This window comes from Gymnodraco acuticeps, unplaced genomic scaffold (genome assembly GCF_902827175.1).
Source record: "Gymnodraco acuticeps unplaced genomic scaffold, fGymAcu1.1, whole genome shotgun sequence".
Classification (NCBI taxonomy): Eukaryota; Metazoa; Chordata; class Actinopteri; order Perciformes; family Bathydraconidae; genus Gymnodraco; species Gymnodraco acuticeps.
This window is the reverse complement of record NW_022991325.1, coordinates 1,326,073-1,347,766: the sequence shown is the minus strand read 5'-3', so window position 1 is coordinate 1,347,766 and position 21,694 is coordinate 1,326,073. Positions and strand designations below refer to the sequence as shown.

The 21,694-nt window shown below is 37.2% G+C and overlaps 1 protein-coding gene across 1 annotated transcript; it reads right to left on the bottom strand.

Annotated features, from left to right (window-relative positions):
- Positions 1-2,089: 2,089 nt before the first annotated feature.
- On the bottom strand, positions 2,090-21,610 carry zmp:0000001082 (integrin alpha-X). Its single transcript, XM_034240358.1, has 31 exons — positions 21,272-21,610; positions 18,597-18,714; positions 18,156-18,247; positions 17,948-18,024; positions 17,756-17,870; positions 17,512-17,642; positions 17,261-17,403; positions 16,919-17,066; positions 16,082-16,217; positions 15,928-16,001; positions 14,943-15,060; positions 14,450-14,592; positions 13,932-14,078; positions 13,636-13,833; positions 13,200-13,330; positions 12,069-12,226; positions 11,810-11,976; positions 9,297-9,413; positions 8,833-8,903; positions 8,615-8,756; positions 5,894-5,992; positions 5,654-5,733; positions 5,453-5,533; positions 5,216-5,291; positions 3,962-4,069; positions 3,837-3,878; positions 3,618-3,743; positions 3,420-3,533; positions 3,272-3,304; positions 3,050-3,160; positions 2,090-2,907 (listed from the first exon to the last, which is right to left on the bottom strand). The coding sequence occupies exons 1-31, from the start codon at positions 21,315-21,317 to the stop codon at positions 2,695-2,697; spliced, it is 3,555 nt and encodes a 1,184-aa protein (XP_034096249.1). The 5' UTR covers positions 21,318-21,610; the 3' UTR covers positions 2,090-2,694.
- Positions 21,611-21,694: the final 84 nt, after the last annotated feature.

Genomic DNA, 21,694 nt, shown 5'->3' with positions numbered 1-21,694 from the left:
TTATTTGCAAAACTAAATGCATTAGTTTGTAGATGGTGTTTTGTATTTGCAAACCACACTCTGTTTGTTAGTGAATCATAAAGCATTTGTAAAACTTGTTTAGTTTGTTTGTGGAGTTATGGCAGGAAATTAGCTCCGTGTCGCTGCGGCTCAGACACACAGGGTTATATGTTTTAAAAAAATATTCGCGTTACAATCATGTCAGGTTTTGGTGGATTTAGTTAAGTCTTGGATTGCAGAGTATGAATGCCAGACAATACTTGTGTAAACTTTGTGAAGGCAGGAGGAAAAAGCTTCCGCGATCACCGTCTCCTCCGTTCCTCCAAACCCCTCCCCCCCTGAAAATAATGAGTGACAGGCTGATAGTGACCCGATAGAAACTTTATTATTCACTTATTCACTGATTGAGAATGTAAGTGTGCACCCACATGCAGTATTTTAGTTGTTATATGCTGTTGTAAATACTCCTGTTGTCTGCTGTGTTCAGACTCAAGTCCTGTGTGTGATGCCACATTCAGGACATTCAGTGTCCTTTCTTTAACAGCAGACCGTTGCTAGAAGCTGCAGCTAGACTGCAGAAGCATTCTTTTTTTGTTTTTGAGGATGGAACAATTTCACACACAGATATAGGGAGGCTAGACCTATACAATTCATTTATTTTGGTTTATAAATGAATGTCAAGACATTTATGTTATTGATTTCTGAAGCACTTTCTAAATAATAAAAAGAGAGTTCATATGTATTTACTGCATGTATGCATTGATGAAAAATAAGCCATGTGCAGTAATATAGAAAATTGAGGATGCAACGCATTGGTATGAATCGTGATGCATCGGGATATCGAATTGAATCGAATCGGTGACAGGATAATCGTAATCGAATCGTGAGACCAGTGAAGATGCACAGCCCTAGTGTATGTGTCCGCATCTGTAGCCTGTTATTGTCTCATTATACCGAATCTAAGTAAATATATAAGTGGTCATGAACACATCTGTCCATCAGACAGAGCGCTGCTGTGCCTCCTGTCATCATTAATGGACGTCTCTTTAAAATGACCGCTCAGAGGAGAGGAGTTCTCATTTCTCTAACCGCCTGCTGCTTCCCCGCCTCTCTCCTCGGTTCCCCTCCTCAGTCCTCTGCTCGCATCTCCTGTGGGCGGGACTAAGTATCGAGGATAGGAGTCAAGGAGGGGAACATTTGAAATGAGAAAGGGCTCAAGTCTGCCAGCCATCCCTTGCGACCATGCTAGGGACTAGTGTTATTTGATTGACTCCTTGTATATAGTTTGACTCTTCAAAAAAGCTTTTTTTGTTTAGCATTTTTTATCCCCAAGTTTCTGTTTTGATCGTCAAAGTGAGCGTTTTGTGTTTTCCTTGTATTTGTACCCTTTGATTTACAGCCTTTGTTGATCTTGACCTGGTTCTGGTGACGTGCATTTGGGTCCTGACTGAGCCTTTTCTCATCGCAACAAACAATGCAAATATATAAAAAATACAAATGTGCCAAAACATGCAAATGAAGAAACAACTTCACCAACTTCACGAAACATTTGCAGCATTTACAAAAAAGGCTGCAATAAAAAAGAAATGCTGCAAATTTATAGCATTTATTTTATTTGCGTCTCTTTTTTTATTTGCAGCATTTTGTTTTTAAGTCTTAATTTGCATGTGTTTTGGCACATTTGTGTTTTTATATTTACATTGGTTCTGAAGCGATGGCACGTTTCTCCTAATGGAAGTGGGCTGGACCATTGTAGTGCATTTGCACCTGTCAGCCACCGTAGAGGGGCGGCTGGATTCATTTCATTTAATCCACGAATTTAGGATACTTTAGTAAGTTATACTTTTGTTCTTTTTTTGTAAATTGGTATATATATTGTATTCTAAGTTTGAGCAAGTACAAAGATGTGTTGTGTCTTTATTTGTTTAAAACCAGCAAAAACCCACAATAAAATTATGCTAAAATATTATTTTTTTATTGATCATATTTTAAATATGTAAATACATTGTACAGCAAGTATATATTGACATAATGTGTATGTATATATATATCAGTTGATCATATTAAAAAAAAAAAAAATTACAACAACAACAGTAACAGACTTTAAAGAAAGCAACATAGACAATATAAAACTGTACGAGGATAATGTGCATATATTATACATTTGACTGCAAATAGAAGACAATCAATGATATTATATGTTCAAGCTCTAATGCACAATGGACCATTTTTGCATTAAACATTGCACCTATAAAACAATCTAATAGAAAAAGTTAAATATATACGCACAGAAAATGGTATATAGTATATGTTGTATAAAGGTTTGTTCAAAATACTGCATGTTTACCCAAAGAGCAAATAAACGGCATCGATGGCTTAAGAACATCAAACATTGATTTGATCGTTACAATTTGTTGTCCTGTATTGTATGGTTACCAACCCAAGGACCGCTTATGCCACATTCAATTACAATTCGCAAAGTTGAATAAATAAAAAACGTTTTTTTAATGGTTTAGTTTTGTGATCAATTTAACTAAAACATTGTGTACTGTAGGTGAAAGTCCTGTATTCATTTGACCATACAGTCCACCCCAACCACCTTTTGGTAGTTCTTTATTTGTACAGGGAATCAACCATGTAAGTAGAGGGTAACAGCCTTCTACTCCTACTAGAAGGCTGGGTGTAGAGATACCATTATTCCAGTACTTCCATTGTATCAGTGGGTGGGGAGCTGCCGCTCGCCTCACCGTCATCGAGAAGCATGTTCTCCTGTGCCAGTTGGTCAGATTTGTCGTCAGTCTCTAATTCGCTGACTGTCCCATTGGTGGGGGCTAGGGGGGCAGCCGGAAGAGCTTCTTCCTCCTGTTCCTGGTAATACTCGAGCGTTTTCCTCTTAAAACAACCCAACTTATGACAAACATAAGAAGAACCAATTAGGCCAAACACAAGGGAGACCCAATTTACAGTAGAAAAGCATTATTTAAATATTTTTTTGTTTCAGTTTCTAACATTTAAACTCTGAATTTCAAAATAGATGTTGGAAATTCACCTTAAACATGATGACTGTGATTATGATCAGAAGCAAGAGTCCAACTCCACATCCAGTTAAAATGATCAGCAGTTCATCCGGGGGGATTATAAACTCAACTCGAACTTCCATCTGTTGGCAGAGAAAATGTGAGTTTACAAAGTGGGTTTGAGTGTATTTGAAAGAGAATCTAAATGTCTCATCATTCAAATTGTTTTGGCTGTTCGTGTAGACTGAATGTACCCATTTCCGTGTTGGATCGTTGTCAGACTTCTCCTGTGTAAAAAAACATTTAATTTGTGGTTAATTACAACTAATAATTGGGTGTCCTGAAAAAAAAAAAAAAGCCATACCTTTGAAACGGCATTACTGTGGTCAAATGTCAACTTACCACTTTTTTGTAAGAACTGAGCACATATCGGTGGCTGTCATAGTCAACCTCTATGAAGCTTTTAAATTTAACCTCTGCAGCATCTCCAGTATATCGTTTAAGAAAAGCAATATTCTGCAAAGTAAGAGCATGTCATTTCATTATACTGTATATTAACCACTTATTAAGTTATATTTGGTGTGCGTTGTTGCAACGTACCGCTGCATGTTGTTTGAGATCCCTAAACTGTACATCTCCTATCAATGTAATCTCAGTGGGTGATTCTTTCTCCAGGATGAAACTGTCACATAAAATGACTTTGCACTGTTCTTCTGGTGAGCAGTACTGTAACACACCAGCAGTTTATTGTATTATGGGATTTGTTATTCGACAACATGTTCAGTTAGAATATTGTGATAGAAAATATGTGTTACTTACTTCCGATGCCTTGTCAGTTTTCCTTGAGCACTGAGTTTTGTTCTTTAAAAAGTTGTTAAATGCATTAATTGTTGTGTAATTCTATAAACTGTGGCAATAAAAGTAATGTTAAGTAGTGATCTTACCTGCTGGACAATGACTTGATAGTTTGTCATTTCAAAGTTATGTCCCAGTTTGGTTGGGAAGAACAGGGACACATTAACAGGAAAGTCCTTAAAACCAAGATTACCTATCTGCGAACAGTGAGAGAAAGTTGTTTCATTTTAAAGAACATTTCATTATCTTTTAAAAATTAAATTCACCTTCTAAGACTAAGATGATAAGATTGTGAAACTCTGTTAGTTAAATATGACGACACAGTGGTTAGCTGAGCTTAGCAACAATGTAAACAAGGGGAAAGGCTCATTTGACTGTCCAAAGGCCAAACATGCCTACAAGCACATTTAATGCCCAAGTACCATGATGTAATTAAATGTTAGAACGTTTTTTGGGTCATTTTAGTGTTTTTTAGTAATTATTTTTAACTTACATGTCTTATTTAGTGTAGTGGTTGTGCACCTACTGCAAAACAGGAGATGTTTGCTTTTACATTTTCTATTCTGAAATTACTAATATAAATGTGTCACATGTTCAAATTGCACCATTTGGGTTCCCAGAAATACACCCACCAAGTATGAGTGGACAAACACTTCTCAAGACTGTACATATAAACCCTTCTCGAAATGATGCTACGAGTTACTAGTTACTTTATAAATTAATATTCTTAGTTAATACAAAATCATTTAAAAAGAATTGTGGGATAACCCAAGGTTATCCAGCAGCAGTATATAAATGAATTAAAATGAGCTCCACCTTTACTATCTGTGATAAACACATACATGCATCAATAAGTATAATCAAGTCATTTATATATATGTGATTCTGAAATGGGCCATTACTGAAACACTTTGGCTTTAAGTACTTTAAGTACATTTTGATGCTATTACTTTGATACTTTTACTTAAGCATTGTAAGCTTTTGCACGTTTGAATTTGACTTTTAACAGGGTATTGTTATAATTTAGTTTGGCTACTTTTACTTAAGTAAACAATCTGAGTACTTCTTCCAGCTTTGCTTGCAGGCAATTTTTCAGAACTTTTATAACACAAAATACACAAAGTGCTTGGTACTTGTCCCCAGTATCCCCAACATAATTGACACCTATGAATATTTACAACTTAAGTGTGTCGGGTTAACAGAAACACGGTATGCAGACTCACCACTAGATGCCACTAAATCTTCTGACTGGTCTAAAATGGCAGCTTGTTCTGTGCTAATGGTTGGTTAAAATGTGCCTTGAGGCTAGATGGTTGCATGTTGCAGAGTAATTAACGGCTCACCTTATATGTAGTAACTATTTGTTTAGGTCCAGTGTCCTCTGGTGTGAAGTTCAGATAGCTAATAAGGTCTTCTTTCCTAAAAAGAATACAAGATGATCTCAATATGCACATAGTTTTGGGATAATGTAATAACTGACTTAATGATACAAATAAATGTAATAATTCAAATAACATAAAAAAGACTAGGCATATATAAAAACTACAGTAACAAAATAAAACATGTGTAGTGGCACTTACACTGTTACTGCCATTTTGATTTCAAACTGCACTGGGATGTCCTTGGTCAACGTATTGGTATGGTTGGAGTTTGTGTTTTCACTAGGAATGTAAAAAGGATTTCATGTGAATATTAAACATGAACAACGAAACGATACTAAAGAATATTCAAAGAAATTGTGTGGTTTCGCTCTGTGTTAGATTTTTCAAGATAACCTCTACCTTTTTCCAGTTATGGTCATCACAATTGTATCATTCCACTCGTACTCATTTATGATGCGGAAAGAAGCTCTAAATGTTGCCTTGACAGGAAAAAGATGGTAGATGTGAGTCAAAGACAAAGATAAAACATCTACACGAGAGAAGTTGCCATAGTTGCAAATGGCAAAGGTTCAGTTCTTGATTTATGAAAGTTCCACACTTCTGTCCGGTGTGAGGGTGTCTGGGTGCAGTATAACTCACGGAGGATCTGCTGCGAAACACGGGCCGGCTGACACCACATATTGTTTTGTTGAGCACTCCTTCTAGATCATTACAACTGTGGAGCGTTGGTCTGGTTGACTGTTAAAAGGAAGAACAAAAAACGTTTTAACTGAGACCATCCAGCTGTTTCTTTGAATTCAATATGGTTTACTATTCAAAAGTCGTGATCGGAGAATGATGCAGTCAACAAGGTCAATCTGTCTTTGGGAAAGATAGGAAACCTTAATTGCTTTTAAATGTTTGTGAATGTTAGTCTGTCCTGGTGATCATGAGGCATCTTGTTTGGAAGCCTCTGCTGTTATATAAATAATGCAGTCAATTTACTATGGATAACCTTTGATACCCTATAAGTCTTAAAGAGGCCCTATTCGGCATTTTGGGGTATTACCTTTCCTGTTGTGTGTTCTATCAGTTTCTGTGCATGTAAATCGGCGACCTTGAGAGCCTTGAAAGGCGCCTTTATAAAATAAATGAATTATTATTATTATTATTAAATGGTCTGCAAAGGCTAAAATTCCAAAGTTTCCTCCCGAGGGAGTTCCTCCTCCTTTGTTTTGACCAATCAGAACAGAGCCAGCCAGCTAACCAATCAGAGCAGACTGGGCTCTGGTTTCAGACAGAGGGTGAAAAGAGGTGCTGCAGTACAGGCAGTGTGAGAAAAATCTGAACATATATATATATTTGTATATACAATTTAAATATGAACTTGAAAATGATCATAATTGGGCCCCTTTCTGATTCCTAACAGCACAAGTTCTCACAGTTTGATGTTGTCTATTAGCAGTGGTCAATAGAGGGCGATAGGGCGCCTCCCCCTTCCTCCCCTGTGGAAAGTTTATTTTTTAGATGAATTTTCTTTTTTATATTTTTAAATAAAATGTCACAAATTATCCTCAGAATGTATGTGTTTAAACTTACAATAATGTTTAATATATAACATCTAAACCATTATTTCATGTTTGTTTACCCTCTCGTCTGGGTGCTCAGAAAAGCTGCTAACCGAAAACTATGCAAGTAAAACATAAATTCAGCCAATCAGCGTACTCAGATCTGATGTCCAAAGGGCGACAACTTCAGCGCCCAAGGCAGTCTGTGCGTGGGAATACTTTGAGGTAACGTTACAGTATTTGATGAAGAGGGCTGCTTGTGAAAGTACTTCTGGAGACTCTGGACTTCGGTCCCAGTTTAATTTGAAAACTCATCTCTTTCGACTCCACCTCGAGCGATAGAATTATTAACAAAGCACTTATATACTAATAAAGGACTGGCATATCTAAAGCCAGTTGAGTAGCACTTGAAATGTTTGGCTCTATGAAACCTGATGTACTTATATGATTCTGTTTTCTTCAAGGTTGTGTCTTCCTGGTCGAATGTACATATTGTAAGTCGCTTTGGATAAAAGCGTCAGCTAAATGCAATGTAATGTAATGTAAAAATAGTTTATACTGTATAAACTATGTCCAGGACAAGGTGTTTTTCGAATATTTGATTCATAGTTCACCACACTGGGGATTATGGATTAATCAAACAGCTGACTCATAGCAACTATTTCTATGTGATACTTCACTGCTCCTTCTGTAAAAGTAATTTTGATGACTACATCACTAAGTAATCAATTAAGGGGTTATTTTTCAAAATGTTCTTCAGGGGGAGCATACCACCGGACCCTCCTAGTAGTGCTCGGTCTCCATCTTCCCCAGCCCCACCTAATATATTTTTCACCAGCCGCCTCTGTCTATTTGCTCTACTGGCTCTTACAACCAACACATCCTGCATTGGGTTAAAAACTTAAGTGGCACAGGAAATATGAAAGAAAGCTTTGCAGTATATGCACTTGAATTACAGAATAGAGGGTAATACTGTGAAGTCCAGGCTTTTGCATTTGCCACACATTTGTTGGCTGCATTTTCATGCTGTGAATCGCTTGCTCTTGGTGCTCCATTGGGCGGTGATCTGGTGGATGTGTTAGAGTTTACTGAACTCATTGTCATATTTATGAAACTAGTTTAAGATAACATTTACTTTGTGGCATGACACTTTACACTGCTGGAAGTATTCATTAGAATATGTGTACTAGACGGCTGCAGCCTTTAAAAGATCCATATGGTCAACAAAAATACTCAAGCAGGCTGAAGCAATTCAATAATTCTCATTTGGTATAATATGTGCATATGGGAACATGTCATAGGGTCCCAATCGTTCTACTGTCCAGTCTGTTGAAAAGAGATCAGCAGATTCTGATATACTCAAAACAACCACAACTATTAATCCACATTCAAAGTCACATATAACTTTTCCTTCATATTTTGTTTATCCGTACAATTTAACTCTTGACAATGCCTGCATTTTTGTCAAATGGCTGATCATTTGGATTTAAGGACCACTCCACCATCAAAGTTGACAAAACAGAACCATCGTTCTTTTCATTTTATTTTTTGTATTCCTTGTCAAAACATGGCGCCTACATTACCCACAATCCAACTACACTAGCGACAGTTCAATTTGATAATCTGGTGTCAAGCTAGTAGCGGCTAATCACCTCTGCTAGCCTTAAGCAGAGGTGAAGAGCAGGCACACACCTAGATTTCTTTCATTTAACATGTGTTATCTCAATGAACCGATGAAGACTCTTTTAACAAGCAGGTGTACAGATGGATATATAAAGTTATCACGGAATTATAATTTTAATTTTTACATCACCTCTGTAAGAACCATCATGGAGAAGGAGAGGCCTGGAGGGTAGTGCATTGTTAGGCTGGTGTAGTATGAGTCATCACCGCTATTGGATAGTTTGACAGACACGTTGAGGAAGTTATCTTCTGCCACCAACAATGTTGCGGTCCTAAGAGAAAGAGAGTTATGCTTACATTTGGTCGTATGATTTTATTATTACGGTTGCTGTGAATTATATGACTTACGTGAAGTTGAAATCCACCTCAAGTTGCGCAACACAAGTGTCATTTTTCTTACAATGCTTTTCAAATGGAACCTGTGACAAAAGGAAATATGTCTTTGTGTCATTCTTGAAAAATGCAACGCAAGCCAAAAAATTGTGTCACGGACAAAAGTTCAGGTTAGTTCAATGGCTGCCTCATCACTTTCTACCCTCTTTATTTCAGCGCCATTGCTCGTATCACAAACTCAACCGTTATGTTTTAGTTAAAGGGAGATTTTAACAAAGAGTTTCTCCTAATGGAGGTTTTTTGGGCCAATGTAGCGCATTTGCACCTTTCGGCCACCCTACTAATCTGGAAAAAAACTTTTTTTAGCTCATTCAGATCTTTTGTAACAAAAGTTATCCTTTTCTATATTATATTCGTAAATGTACTGGCAACTGAGTTCGACAAATCAATGCACACAGAAAAGCTGAATCCATACATACCTCAACAGCAGCCTGCGTTTTGCTGTCCACATTCAGGACGGCCCTCGCACTCTCACTGTCAACTTGGGAAAACTGTAATTTGATGCTGATGGGCATTAGTGTGTCTTTCACACATTTCTACAAGAAAAAGACAAGAGTAATCTGTATATTGTTGAAGTGCAGACAAATACGTTTATAAAAGAACTTGCGATTATAGTTGAACAAACTAAGTGTATGATACAGCTGGCTCGGAAAAGTATTTCAGTTTTTACAATTGTTTAATAAGCAGATTTTGATTAAAGTGAAGTCATCACTTATAGACAATTTTTAAGGACTGGCATTAAGAGGTCTTCAGATAAATCAATAGAAGACAGACAGGAAGTAAACACTAAAGGAAACAGCAGAACAAGACAGACAGGAAGTAAACACTAAAGGGAACAGCAGAACAAGACAGACAGGAAGTAAACACTAAAGGGAACAGCTGAACAAGACAGACAGGAAGTAAACACTAAAGGGAAGAGCAGAACAAGACAGACAGGAAGTAAACACTAAAGGGAACAGCTGAACAAGACAGACAGGAAGTAAACACTAAAGGGAACAGCAGAACAAGACAGACAGGTAGTAAACACTAAAGGGAACAGCAGAACAAGACAGACAGGAAGTAAACACTAAAGGGAACAGCAGAACAAGACAGACAGGAAGTAAACACTAAAGGGAACAGCAGAACAAGACAGACAGGTAGTAAACACTAAAGGAAACAGCAGAACAAGACAGACAGGAAGTAAACACTAAAGGGAACAGCAGAACAAGACAGACAGGAAGTAAACACTAAAGGGAACAGCTGAACAAGACAGACAGGTAGTAAACACTAAAGGGAACAGCAGAACAAGACAGACAAGTAGTAAACACTAAAGGGAAGAGCAGAACAAGACAGACAGGAAGTAAACACTAAAGGGAACAGCAGAACAAGACAGACAGGAAGTAAACACTAAAGGGAACAGCAGAACAAGACAGACAGGAAGTAAACACTAAAGGGAACAGCTGAACAAGACAGACAGGAAGTAAACACTAAAGGGAACAGCAGAACAAGACAGACAGGAAGTAAACACTAAAGGGAACAGCTGAACAAGACAGACAGGAAGTAAACACTAAAGGGAACAGCAGAACAAGACAGACAGGTAGTAAACACTAAAGGAAACAGCAGAAGAAGACAGACAGGTAGTAACACTAAAGGGAACAGCAGAACAAGACAGACGGGAAGTAAACACTAAAGGAAACAGCAGAACAAGACAGACAGGTAGTAAACACTAAAGGGAACAGCAGAACAAGACAGACAGGTAGTAAACACTAAAGGGAACAGCAGAACAAGACAGACAAGTAGTAAACACTAAAGGGAAGAGCAGAACAAGACAGACAGGTAGTAAACACTAAAGGGAACGGCAGTAGAAGACAGACAGGAAGTAAACACTAAAGGGAACAGCAGAACAAGACAGACAGGAAGTAAACACTAAAGGGAACAGCAGAACAAGACAGACAGGTAGTAAACACTAAAGGGAACAGCTGAACAAGACAGACAGGAAGTAAACACTAAAGGGAACAGCAGAACAAGACAGACAGGTAGTAAACACTAAAGGGAACAGCAGAACAAGACAGACAGGTAGTAAACACTAAAGGGAAGAGCTGAACAAGACAGACAGGAAGTAAACACTAAAGGGAACGGCAGTAGAAGACAGACAGGAACTAAACACTAAAGGGAACAGCAGAACAAGACAGACAGGTAGTAAACACTAAAGGAAACAGCTGAACAAGACAGACAGGTAGTAAACACTAAAGGAAACAGCTGAACAAGACAGACAGGTAGTAAACACTAAAGGAAACAGCTGAACAAGACAGACAGGAAGTAAACACTAAAGGGAACAGCAGAACAAGACAGACAGGTAGTAAACACTAAAGGGAACAGCAGAACAAGACAGACAGGTAGTAAACACTAAAGGGAACAGCAGAACAAGACAGACAGGTAGTAAACACTAAAGGGAACAGCAGAACAAGACAGACAGGTAGTAAACACTAAAGGGAACAGCAGAACAAGACAGACAGGTGGTAAACACTAAAGGGAACAGCAGAACAAGACAGACAGGTAGTAAACACTAAAGGGAACACGGTATGGGCTCTGGCAGTGTTTAAAGACTGTTTAATGGAAAATGTGAACAGACTTGGACAGTTACAGAACACCCTATAATCAGTGCTGCTGTCATTTTATATTACGTTGCTGAAGCCGCAGTTCAGCAAATGGTACAAATTAGATTGAATAATAAACATTTTAGCGGAAGCAATATGATAGCTTTTAAATCAATAACACCAATCTGATATTCTGAGATGGTTTATTTAGTATGTAGCCATCTAATTAGCTGCTTAATGTGCAGCAAGGCGGTCATTAATGAGGAAAGAACACCAGGGTGAGTCAACATCTGTCGGTGTCCTTATTTTATTGATGATTGCCTCACTGCACATCAGTCCTTACTTATTCTCTATACCTGCATGTAGATGGAGTGGTTGAAGCAGGTGTCTTTATCCCTCAGCTCGGGGGTAGAGGTGAGATTTCTAGCTTTCCGGTCGGTTTCACTGAAGAAACCTCGATACATAGTTCTCGTGGGATCCACGTCGATCGAGTACGAGATGTTCAACGTGGAGCTAATTTCCTCTGCAACGGCAACCAGAGGGATTGAAATAACGTTAATATGTTATGAAATATAAGAACATGTTATTACATCTCATTATTTGGTTAGGTCTTACCTGCTTTACTTCTTGTTGTTTCTACCATTTCAAAGCAGGCTGTTAGGGTTACCATTGGTACATTTGCATCTGTGTTGCCAAGGCACTCAATTTTGTCCGTGTTTATCTCTTTAGGTTGAAAATACAGAGAAGCCATGACATTAAAGACAGGCCTGGACCTGAAAGACATTCATAAAAAACAAAAAACATATTGGTTAACAGACTTTGCACTAGAATGATTCCTATGGTATAATTGTGTACACATTTATGAAGGATGTGTAAACAAGACACCATTCCCATGATTTGTGTACGTTTTATAGAAGGTGATTGACAGTTCTCTCCTCACTCAGACATTTTTCAAGGGGGTTGCGATGCACTTTAACCAAGATCAGAAACACATCTAAGTTCATCGTTGACACATTTTTTGTCCAACTAAAGCAAGCATGTTTAACATTTCAGGAACATAAAATCAAAGTAGAGTGTTATATGTTTTATAGTCATTATAATGCTTCGATTATTACATTTGTCGGATAAAGATACAGTTGGACTATTGATCCTGAAAAATGTCATGTTTACTTTGATTTAATTTAACGGTATCTTAAATTCACCACTGCTAAAGTTCATATTTTACACTTTTCTTTAGGGGCATCTTTCCAATCAATCAATCAATCAAGGGGCCCTATTATGTTTTGGGTTTTTTTCCTACTGCAACATAGTGACATCACTACCTAACACTACAGCTTCTATTGGCTAGCGCTCCAACACAGTGGACGTGATAGGCTAGGGGCATACATCTCTGAGCTATTGACCAATTACAACAGAGCCGGCCAGCTAACCAATCAGAGCAGACTGGGCTCTGGTTTTAGACAGAGGGTGAAAAGAGGTGTTGCAGCACAGGCAGTATGAGAAAAAACCTCTTTTTTAGGGCCCCTTGATTGATTGATTGATTGATTGATTGATTGATTGGAAAGATGCCCCTAAAGAAAAGTGTAAAATATGAACTTTAGCAGTGGTGAATTTAAGATACCGTTAAATTACATAGATATATCTTTCATTCAGTATTGAGACATATTCTTGAGTTGATGAGATAGCAATTGTTCTTAACCACATATACACATCCACAATTCCTTCAACCACATACAATAGCCGTACCTTAACACAACAGCTATGCCCTGTGATCCCACCACAATATCTGGGAGTTCATCCTCTCCAAGGTCAATGTCCCCATCAATGGACTGTCCAAAGAATCTCAGCCGGACATCTATTTTATGACCAATGATTCTCTGGAATAATAGAAATTGAACAATTAAAATGGTACATGGTTTGCACATACTTAATGTGCATATTCGAGTGGATGATTCATGTTAAGTAGTTTGGGTAGATGCCCAGGGTTGGCAGACAAAGGTTTTTAAAAGTAAACTTCAAAATCTTCAACAAAGCCATTTCAATCCAAAAATTATCAATCATCATTTTATAGGGAACTTAGATAGAGTTATACAATGGCAATAAGGGAGAGACCAGTTCATGATGAATTCATCTTTTCAACCCTGAGAAAAACACATCATTTGTCAGGTTTTCTCTGTCTCACCTGGCTGTAATCGCTCCGTATCCCTCTGATTCTGTCGCCAAGATAGATGTACACAACCCCGCTGTTATTGTCCTCAAGAGGAGCTCCAACAGCAACATCTCGCAGTCCATCTCCATTCAGATCGGCAAGGCTGGATATGGTGGTGCCAAATCTCCCCATGGAGGGTGCAGTCACAGTCAGTTCACCTTTCAGTTGCATCTGTGGGAAATGGAAACGTTCACTTATTCAGATAATAAAAGCATTGTTTTGCTTGATTGAAACTCAAACTTTGATTCTGAATCTTTGTCACAGCCCACCTCATCAGTCAGTGTGTAGATGTAGATCTGACCTTCCTTCTTCTCCTGAGGCTGGTAAAACTGTGGAGCTCCCACCAGCAGGAAATCAGTGTTACCGTCTGAGTCTGTGTCTACTGAGCACAGCTCTGCGCCAAAGTAGGAGCCAATCTGAAAAGTGAAGTTGGGATAAAGACATTTATTACAATAATAATAATAATAATAATAATACATGTAATCAAATAAATCTGCATGACACAGCAGCAGCCTGTTCCAAAAATAAAACATGTAGTCTTTTTAGAGAAGATGTAAATGTGAGGGTTTTTTAGGTTAACTGAGCTGAGAAGTTGTCTCAAAGTTCAAATATAGACCTGCCTCTTTCACAGGTTCCCATTTTCAAGTTTAAAGTGGGTTCATGTGAATGAATGAATGATGGAATGACAAAAAGGCAATGGTAGTAGATTGAGGTTAAAAAAAATGTGTCTGGAATACGTATGATGAATCAGATTTTATTTAAAACTAAACTCAAGACATATACCAACCTGTTCCCCGTTAACTCTTTGGGATGCCGTCCAGTTTTTGCCTTCATGTCTGAAAAGTACGACCTGTCCTGTGTGATTAAATCTTGGTGCCCCCGCGAAATAAATTGGAGCATTATTCTTCTTTCCAACAGAAATAGAGTATCCTGCAACAAAGCCAGTCACATTATGACATTATCTGCTAAAAGTTCATTCACATTGAAAAGGTTATTATCGTAAGAGGTTTAATAGGAGGGTGTTTCTAAAATAATTTCCTTTTTCAGAATCCCACTGCTTTTGTGTCTTTTCCATCCTGGCTTTTTTTTACATTTTATATACAAAGACCATTATCACCCATATTGCAGATTGGAAACTGATAGGAATCATTTACTGAGGCAAATGGTTTTTCCAAGCATTAAAAGAAACCTGAACATCAACATCTTAAGCCAATATAAAACAATATCTCAATAGAGGGATGTATCATCTGCAAAGAAAGAAACAGCTTTATGTTCAGTACCCAGGTAGGAGTCATCCAGCATGTGTGGATCTTCAATTTGTGTTTCTATTTCTCCACGGCGATCGTGGAGAGAACCACGCCAGCTGTTTGATCCCACTGAACCCAGAATCAGGGTATCCTGTTGAGAGAAATGTGCAGCTCAGAGAGGAGTAGAGTTACCAACACTAGGTATGTTGGAAGTAGACAGATCAATTGTGGCAGGAAGACTGTTTTTAATGTGGCTGGTTGGTCCAAAAATCAAAGATATCATAAAAGCAGGATTAGGTTGTCAAAGAGGCGAATTAAGTTTTCAGCTTCACATCAGTATGTAGTGTCTCTACTGCGACATGTCTCCATGCTTTAATGTTCAAAAAGCTCTTTATTTTTATCATCCTGCCTGTGCTGCAGCACCTCTCTTCACCCTCTGTCTGAAACCAGAGCCCAGTCTGCTCTGATTGGTTAGCTGGCCGGCTCTGTAGTGATTGGTCAACTGCTTAATGATGTGGTGGAAATGTCCAGGCCCTAAGCAAATCACATACGATGAGTTGGAGCACTATCCAATAGAAGTGTTAGATAGTGATGTCACTTTGTTAAGAAACAAAGGAGTGCTATGGAGGCTTAATCTGCATGATTACTTCCATTAAGGAGTGGTTGTTACACTTTTTTCTTTTACACAAAATCAAAGTGTAATACTTTTACATTTATATTCACGTGAACATGTTTTTTGTTAAAAGAAAATAAATGGATTGAAGATCAAAAAACTAATTTATGCTGTAATTAAATGTTTTGAAATGTTGTATTTTGTAAAATGTCATTGTTTTTTTTCATTTTGTGTTTTGACCTTCAGGGCCACGGTAGTCATTTATTTTAGTTTTAGTTTTATGAGCTTGATCTAATTATTGATCTAAACGTCTTGTACATGAATGGTTAGCTAGCACTGTGATGGTTTAGCTTGGATAAAAGATGTAGATTTTTAAATTGCGTTTGCGTTTTTGACTTGACTCACGTTGAAGAAGACAGCACTGAATCCACTCTGAGACATTTCATTGGTCAATTCTCCAGCCCGAGACACTTTGGAGCCTAAACATAAAAATACATTAGCTCTTCATTGTAAAAACAATATTGTACAAAAGTAAGAAAAAAACACAATTGAAACTCACCTTCCATTTGAAAGATCTTTTTTTGAAAGTTTTCCAGTACTCCTTTGAGTCCGTCATAGTTCTCAATTTTGAAGGCATTTTTGTCTTTCGGTTCTGAAGCAATGGCTCTGAATTTCTCCAGTTTAGCATCTTTGACCTGAAACCAAAGCTTGAAATTAAGAATTCCTCCAGAGACACAAAGTTGTACAATCTTGAATTCAAAACTTGAATCAGTCCAGGTTGCACTGGACAAAATCTAGGAATGTAGGAATACATGGTTCTGACAGTATACTGTAGCAGCACCAAGAATACTGCCATATAAGCATAATATGTAGCACACATTGTAGAAAGGGGAATCAAAATACAAATACTAACATAAGAGCATATGCCCTGTGCAGTGGACATTTTACAGAGGGGAATCAACGGCTCTCTGTGACGGCAGCTTTGTCGATGCTTAGCTAAGTGTTAGAAAATGTTCGGACTTGATGCCAATAATTCAGAAATCATGTTATAATAAAGTAACAAACTCTCTGATTTGTCCCACAAGTTTGTCATGCATTTCTTTATTACAACACCACACGTTGCTTTCTCCAGAACTACAGGGGAATACTAGTATTTTAAACTTCTGAGTTATAATCAATCACAGAATACAATTATGATTAACATGACATTTTCTCATTGATTGACAGCTCTAATCTAAACTATAGTATTTTTCTGAGAAGTAGTAGTGTGTATCATCTGCATAGTGATGAACTTTCCATTCGAAGAAAATGATCCCTGGTGTTGCTGTTTTAGATAAATATATACATTTCTCAGACTGACAAAATGATGAGACATGTTTAGAACATCATAACTTACCCCAATGACAAAGCGAATGATGTTTTGATCATCATATCTTTTAATAATCCCTCTGTCTCTATCACTGGGATTTCCATCCGTTATTAGTACCACCACTTTAGTTGCATCAGGAGAGGCGCCTGCTTTTGGGTTTTTCAAGATGTCGTCCCTGAAACAAATGTGAAACTATCCTTTAAAAAAAGAAAAGTCTCCTAAACTATGATTAATTACTTCAAAAAATAAAACTTTCATAATGTTACAGCTGTACTGTGAAAGTACTAGCTATTGATTGCCATGCAACAAAAGCTGTTATTTAATGTGTTTAGAGTTGGAGAACGGCTTGTGTAATGTTACTGAACTTACAGCACATATGTCAGAGCGTTGTGTGTGTTGGTGAGTTCTCTCATATGGGGTTCTTTCATGAGTTTTTGCAGATAACTACCAGCTTGGTAGTCATTGAAGTCAAACACGTTCCTGCTAGTAAAGGAGAACTGAACCGCCGCAAACTGAAAATAAGCAGACAAGATCATACGTTATTCAACATTATGTCAAATTAAAAAAAAATAAAAAAATAAAATGCCATGAACGCCCTAATGTAGTCGTAGCACAGCGACCTTGATCGATGAGTTCTTGAGGCTGTTTATTATATCCACTATGAAATCTTTATTTTTGCCGAATTCTCCTTCGGTCATACTCGCGGATCCATCAAACAGAAAGACAAGATCCACTGTCTTTTTTGTGCAGTCTGAAAAAAATACGCAACATTGTTAACATTGAAAGAACATTCATTTAGGAAAAAAGTTATGAGAATATTTTTTACTTGAAGAGTTGGAGAAGTTTCCTTTCTAATGATTTTACCTTGGAAAGCAGATGTGAAAGAGGAGGTTTGCTGAAGATTATCTGCGATGTTGAAGCACACGCTGTTCATATAGGAGTTCTCATAACACTCATGGACTACACTTGGACTGCAGACCTAGGTCAGCACATGAAGTCAAATCAATTTCATATTCATCATATTGATTTTTTATTGCGCAATAAACATTTTCTTACTGTGAATTGGGATCGTTTGGAGTCTTTCGCTAACGAGAGGCCAAGGTGTTTGACGGATGTGTTTGTTAGAGAAATATCTGCAAACAGTAGCGTTTAATTCAGTTTTCTTTTGAAGACACATAACATTTATCAGCTATTATGTTTACTTTTAACATTTCATATTTCTTTGTTTTTGGTGTGATTTAATGTGTAATATTGAAATAAATACCTTGAGGGTTGGTGCACTGAAAAGTTTGGTTTTGGTGGGATTTGCATATTGCTCCAGATCCGTTTTGCTGCAGCGGTGCTGTCGCGATTATCCTGTGGATGTGGTACCATTTTAGGGACCAGGCTGACATCATTAGCACAGTTTGAACTAAAGCGAAACAATGCTTTTGCAGTTGCAAGCAGGGCGTTAGACGTATCTTTTGTAATGCAACAGGAAGTCCTAGGCTGCAATGTCATTCACAGTGTTAAACCACAAGAGCTTTTCTCAGAAGCTCCTTATTGATAAACCAGAATTATCTTTAAGTTCTATGCAAAAGGAAACCACGCTGAAAAAAAAAACATTATTATTATATCAAAAGTATTGAGCAATTTTACTTTCAGTTATTTGACATCTATCGCAACACTAAATACCAACAGAACCACCAAGCAAATGCAAACTTACCCTTTGTTTGTGCCGGACGAATATTGAAGTACTTTATATCCAAAGAAATCATTTTGTTCACCAATATAGACAACAGGTTTTGTCATGTCAATGTTGAAAGCCAAAGAAACATAGGTGGCTGCAATTTGTAAAAAGAAAAAAAGATACCATATTAGTAGAGGTGTTATAACATATAATAAGATATGATACAAAAACGTCAATCTTAGAAGGGAAATTAAGAGATAAAAAAATATCATGAACCTTAAAAAAAAGAGTTGCCAAATAAGTTATCAGCGATATAAAAATAAATCAAAACTATGAAATAACATACATGTAATATCTAAAAGATGCGGTTATTTTTGCAGATATTTTAAAAGAGCCTCAAACTCCTACACTGAAAATGTGGCGGGAAAAATGATTTAAATTGCTTCATGGGCAAATGCCCTTGGTGAATGTTTGGTTAAAGAAACATGGAAAAGCATTGGTGGATATATTTGTAGGCTATATTGTGTCTCATTGTCAATTAAATTGAGGCAAATATGTCATACTATAACATTGTCAGATTGAAAAAATCTGTGCTTTCTAGCCTTTTCGGTAACCAAAATATAATTTGTTTGCAACAGTGTGTTTGAAAATCTGCATGCATTACACATAAGCCCTTAATTCACCGGTCATTAAAACAACTGTTCGTAGTGGCCGAACGGTGGTACTTGACTTCTGTTCTAGTCTGTGATGTCATTTGGCCAGAAAATACTGTTTCCTATTGACAGGAAAAAATAAGTCTTTAAATCAGCGCAGTTTTTGCCAAATAAACTACCCAGTATAAACACTTGTATAGCCCTTATTTAAATCATTAGTGTCTTAAAGTTGTAAAAGCTAAAAGCCGAATCCAGAGTATATTTCCTTCAGATGACCTGGGTACTTTTTGAATATACAGTGACTTCATTTTGGCTTCAGGCGCTACTGAACAACTTCCATAACAATGAACATGGCCCCGCCTCCAAGGCTGTATCCAGTTCTCTCTATACATCCATGCTAGTAGCAGCTAATGTAGCCTGAACCCTCAACCGCAGGGGGCTAAAGAATTCAACTCAATTATTCCTAACGCCCCTCCCCAAGATTTTTTTCTTTTTTTTCTTCAGATCAGACCAACTCAATTGGCAGGAGTTAAGGGAATTTATCCGACTTCACATAGCTCCCCAGGGTAACAATTAGCTTACACAACTAAAAACTCCACCCCATGAATCACGTCAAACTGTGTGCCAAATTTGCTTCAAATCCATCCCGCATCAATCAAATGCCTAATTACTTTGTGGAGATATGTGCTGGTTATTTCCTATGGTTATTTCTTAGAACAAATCCCACAATGACCTGTACATATTGATAGTTTGAAATGTATTTTTGCTAAAGTTTTGAAATATCCAACTCCCACCCATACAGCTAAGGGAAATAACCAGTGCTGAGAAATGCATTTCTTTAATAGTCAATGTTTCTATGGGTAATACATTTGAGATTATGTTGCAAATGTCTAATCTTGAAGCTGTAAAGCCTGAAGCTGCAGTGAAAGATTTGAATTGCAACTGGCATGAGTTTGTACGGAAGAGTATTAGGGCCACATAACAAATTTTTTTGTGAGGATTTGAAAAAAAAAAATTTTTTTTTTGTTCTGAGAAAAAAGTCAGAATTCTGACTTTAATCTCAGAATTCTGACTTTAATCTCAGAATTCTGACTTTTTTCTCAGAAAAAAAAAACATTTTTTTTTTTGGGAGAAAAAAGTCAGAATTCTGACTTTAATCTCAGAATTCTGACTTTTTTCTCAGAACAAAAAAAAAATATTTTTTTTGGGAGAAAAAAAGTCAGAATTCTGACTTTAATCTCAGAATTCTGACTTTAATCTCAGAATTCTGACTTTTTTCTCAGAAATACCGGTAACTGTAGAACCAGCTTCACTGCGATTTACACATTGCAGTAGGCAACAATGGAGGACGTGAGTGAATTTCTGCGCGCCAGAGGGGTCCAAGAGGAAACCATAATAAGTCATTTTACAACCATCTGCAATGTGTAAATCGCAGTGAAGCTGGTTCTACAGTTACCGGTATTTCTGACTTTTTTCTCCCAAATAAAATGTTTTTTTTTTGTTCTGAGAAAAAAGCCAGAATTCTGAGATTAAAGTCAGAATTCTGACTTTTTTTCTCCCAAAAAAAAAAATGTTTTTTTGTTCTGAGAAAAAAGTCAGAATTCTGAGAAAAAAGTCAGAATTCTGAGATTAAAGTCAGAATTCTGACTTTTTTCTCAGAACAAAAAAAAAAATATTTTTTTTCAAATCCTCACAAAAAAATGTTTTATGTGGCCCTAATCCTCTTCCGTAAGTTTGTGGTCAAACCGTGAGAGTTTTTTTTGCTTTTGCACTGAGCACTGTTTCCGTACATCAAACTGAGGATAGAAACTGAGAAAATTATATTATGATAAATAAAATGTAATCAAATACATCTGTATAGTTAACATTCAATAATACTAAATAATAATAAAGTAAAATAATTTAAAATATCCCAAAATAAGAAGATCAAGCAACATTCTCAAGGTTTTTAGTCTAAAAATGAACTTCTGGTTTTTCCCCACACGGAAAGGAAACCTTATCTGTCCTTTTCTGAACTAATACAGTCTCTTTAATAAAAAGCAACATTTTAGATCTTACCAGCAGCCACCATGAAGGTGAGGAAGATGCGACGTCGCCCATGCATCCTTCACCCTCTGTCTGCTGTGTGCTGCTGGTGTTTTCTGAGACATGTGATCATACTTCCTGTGTGTTTCTTGAAAGAGGGTGTTTCTGTAACAGGTGGTTGTGACACTTCTGCTCAAACTGCTTCTAAGCTAAATGTTTCTATTCCCGTGCTTCCTCTTTCTTTAGTCATTCCTAAAGCCATCGTTTTGCAAACATTTTTTTTGTTGTGCTTTTCAGAAAAAAGGTACCCCAGAATAAAGATAGAGGGGTTCATTGGAAAACACTGATTCACAACAGGATCTTTGATGTTAGAAGTCATTGGACACTTGAGTAAACACATCTGGCTCAATACATTTTGGAGAAAGCTGTGAGAACTGCGAGAACAGTGTGCTCTGA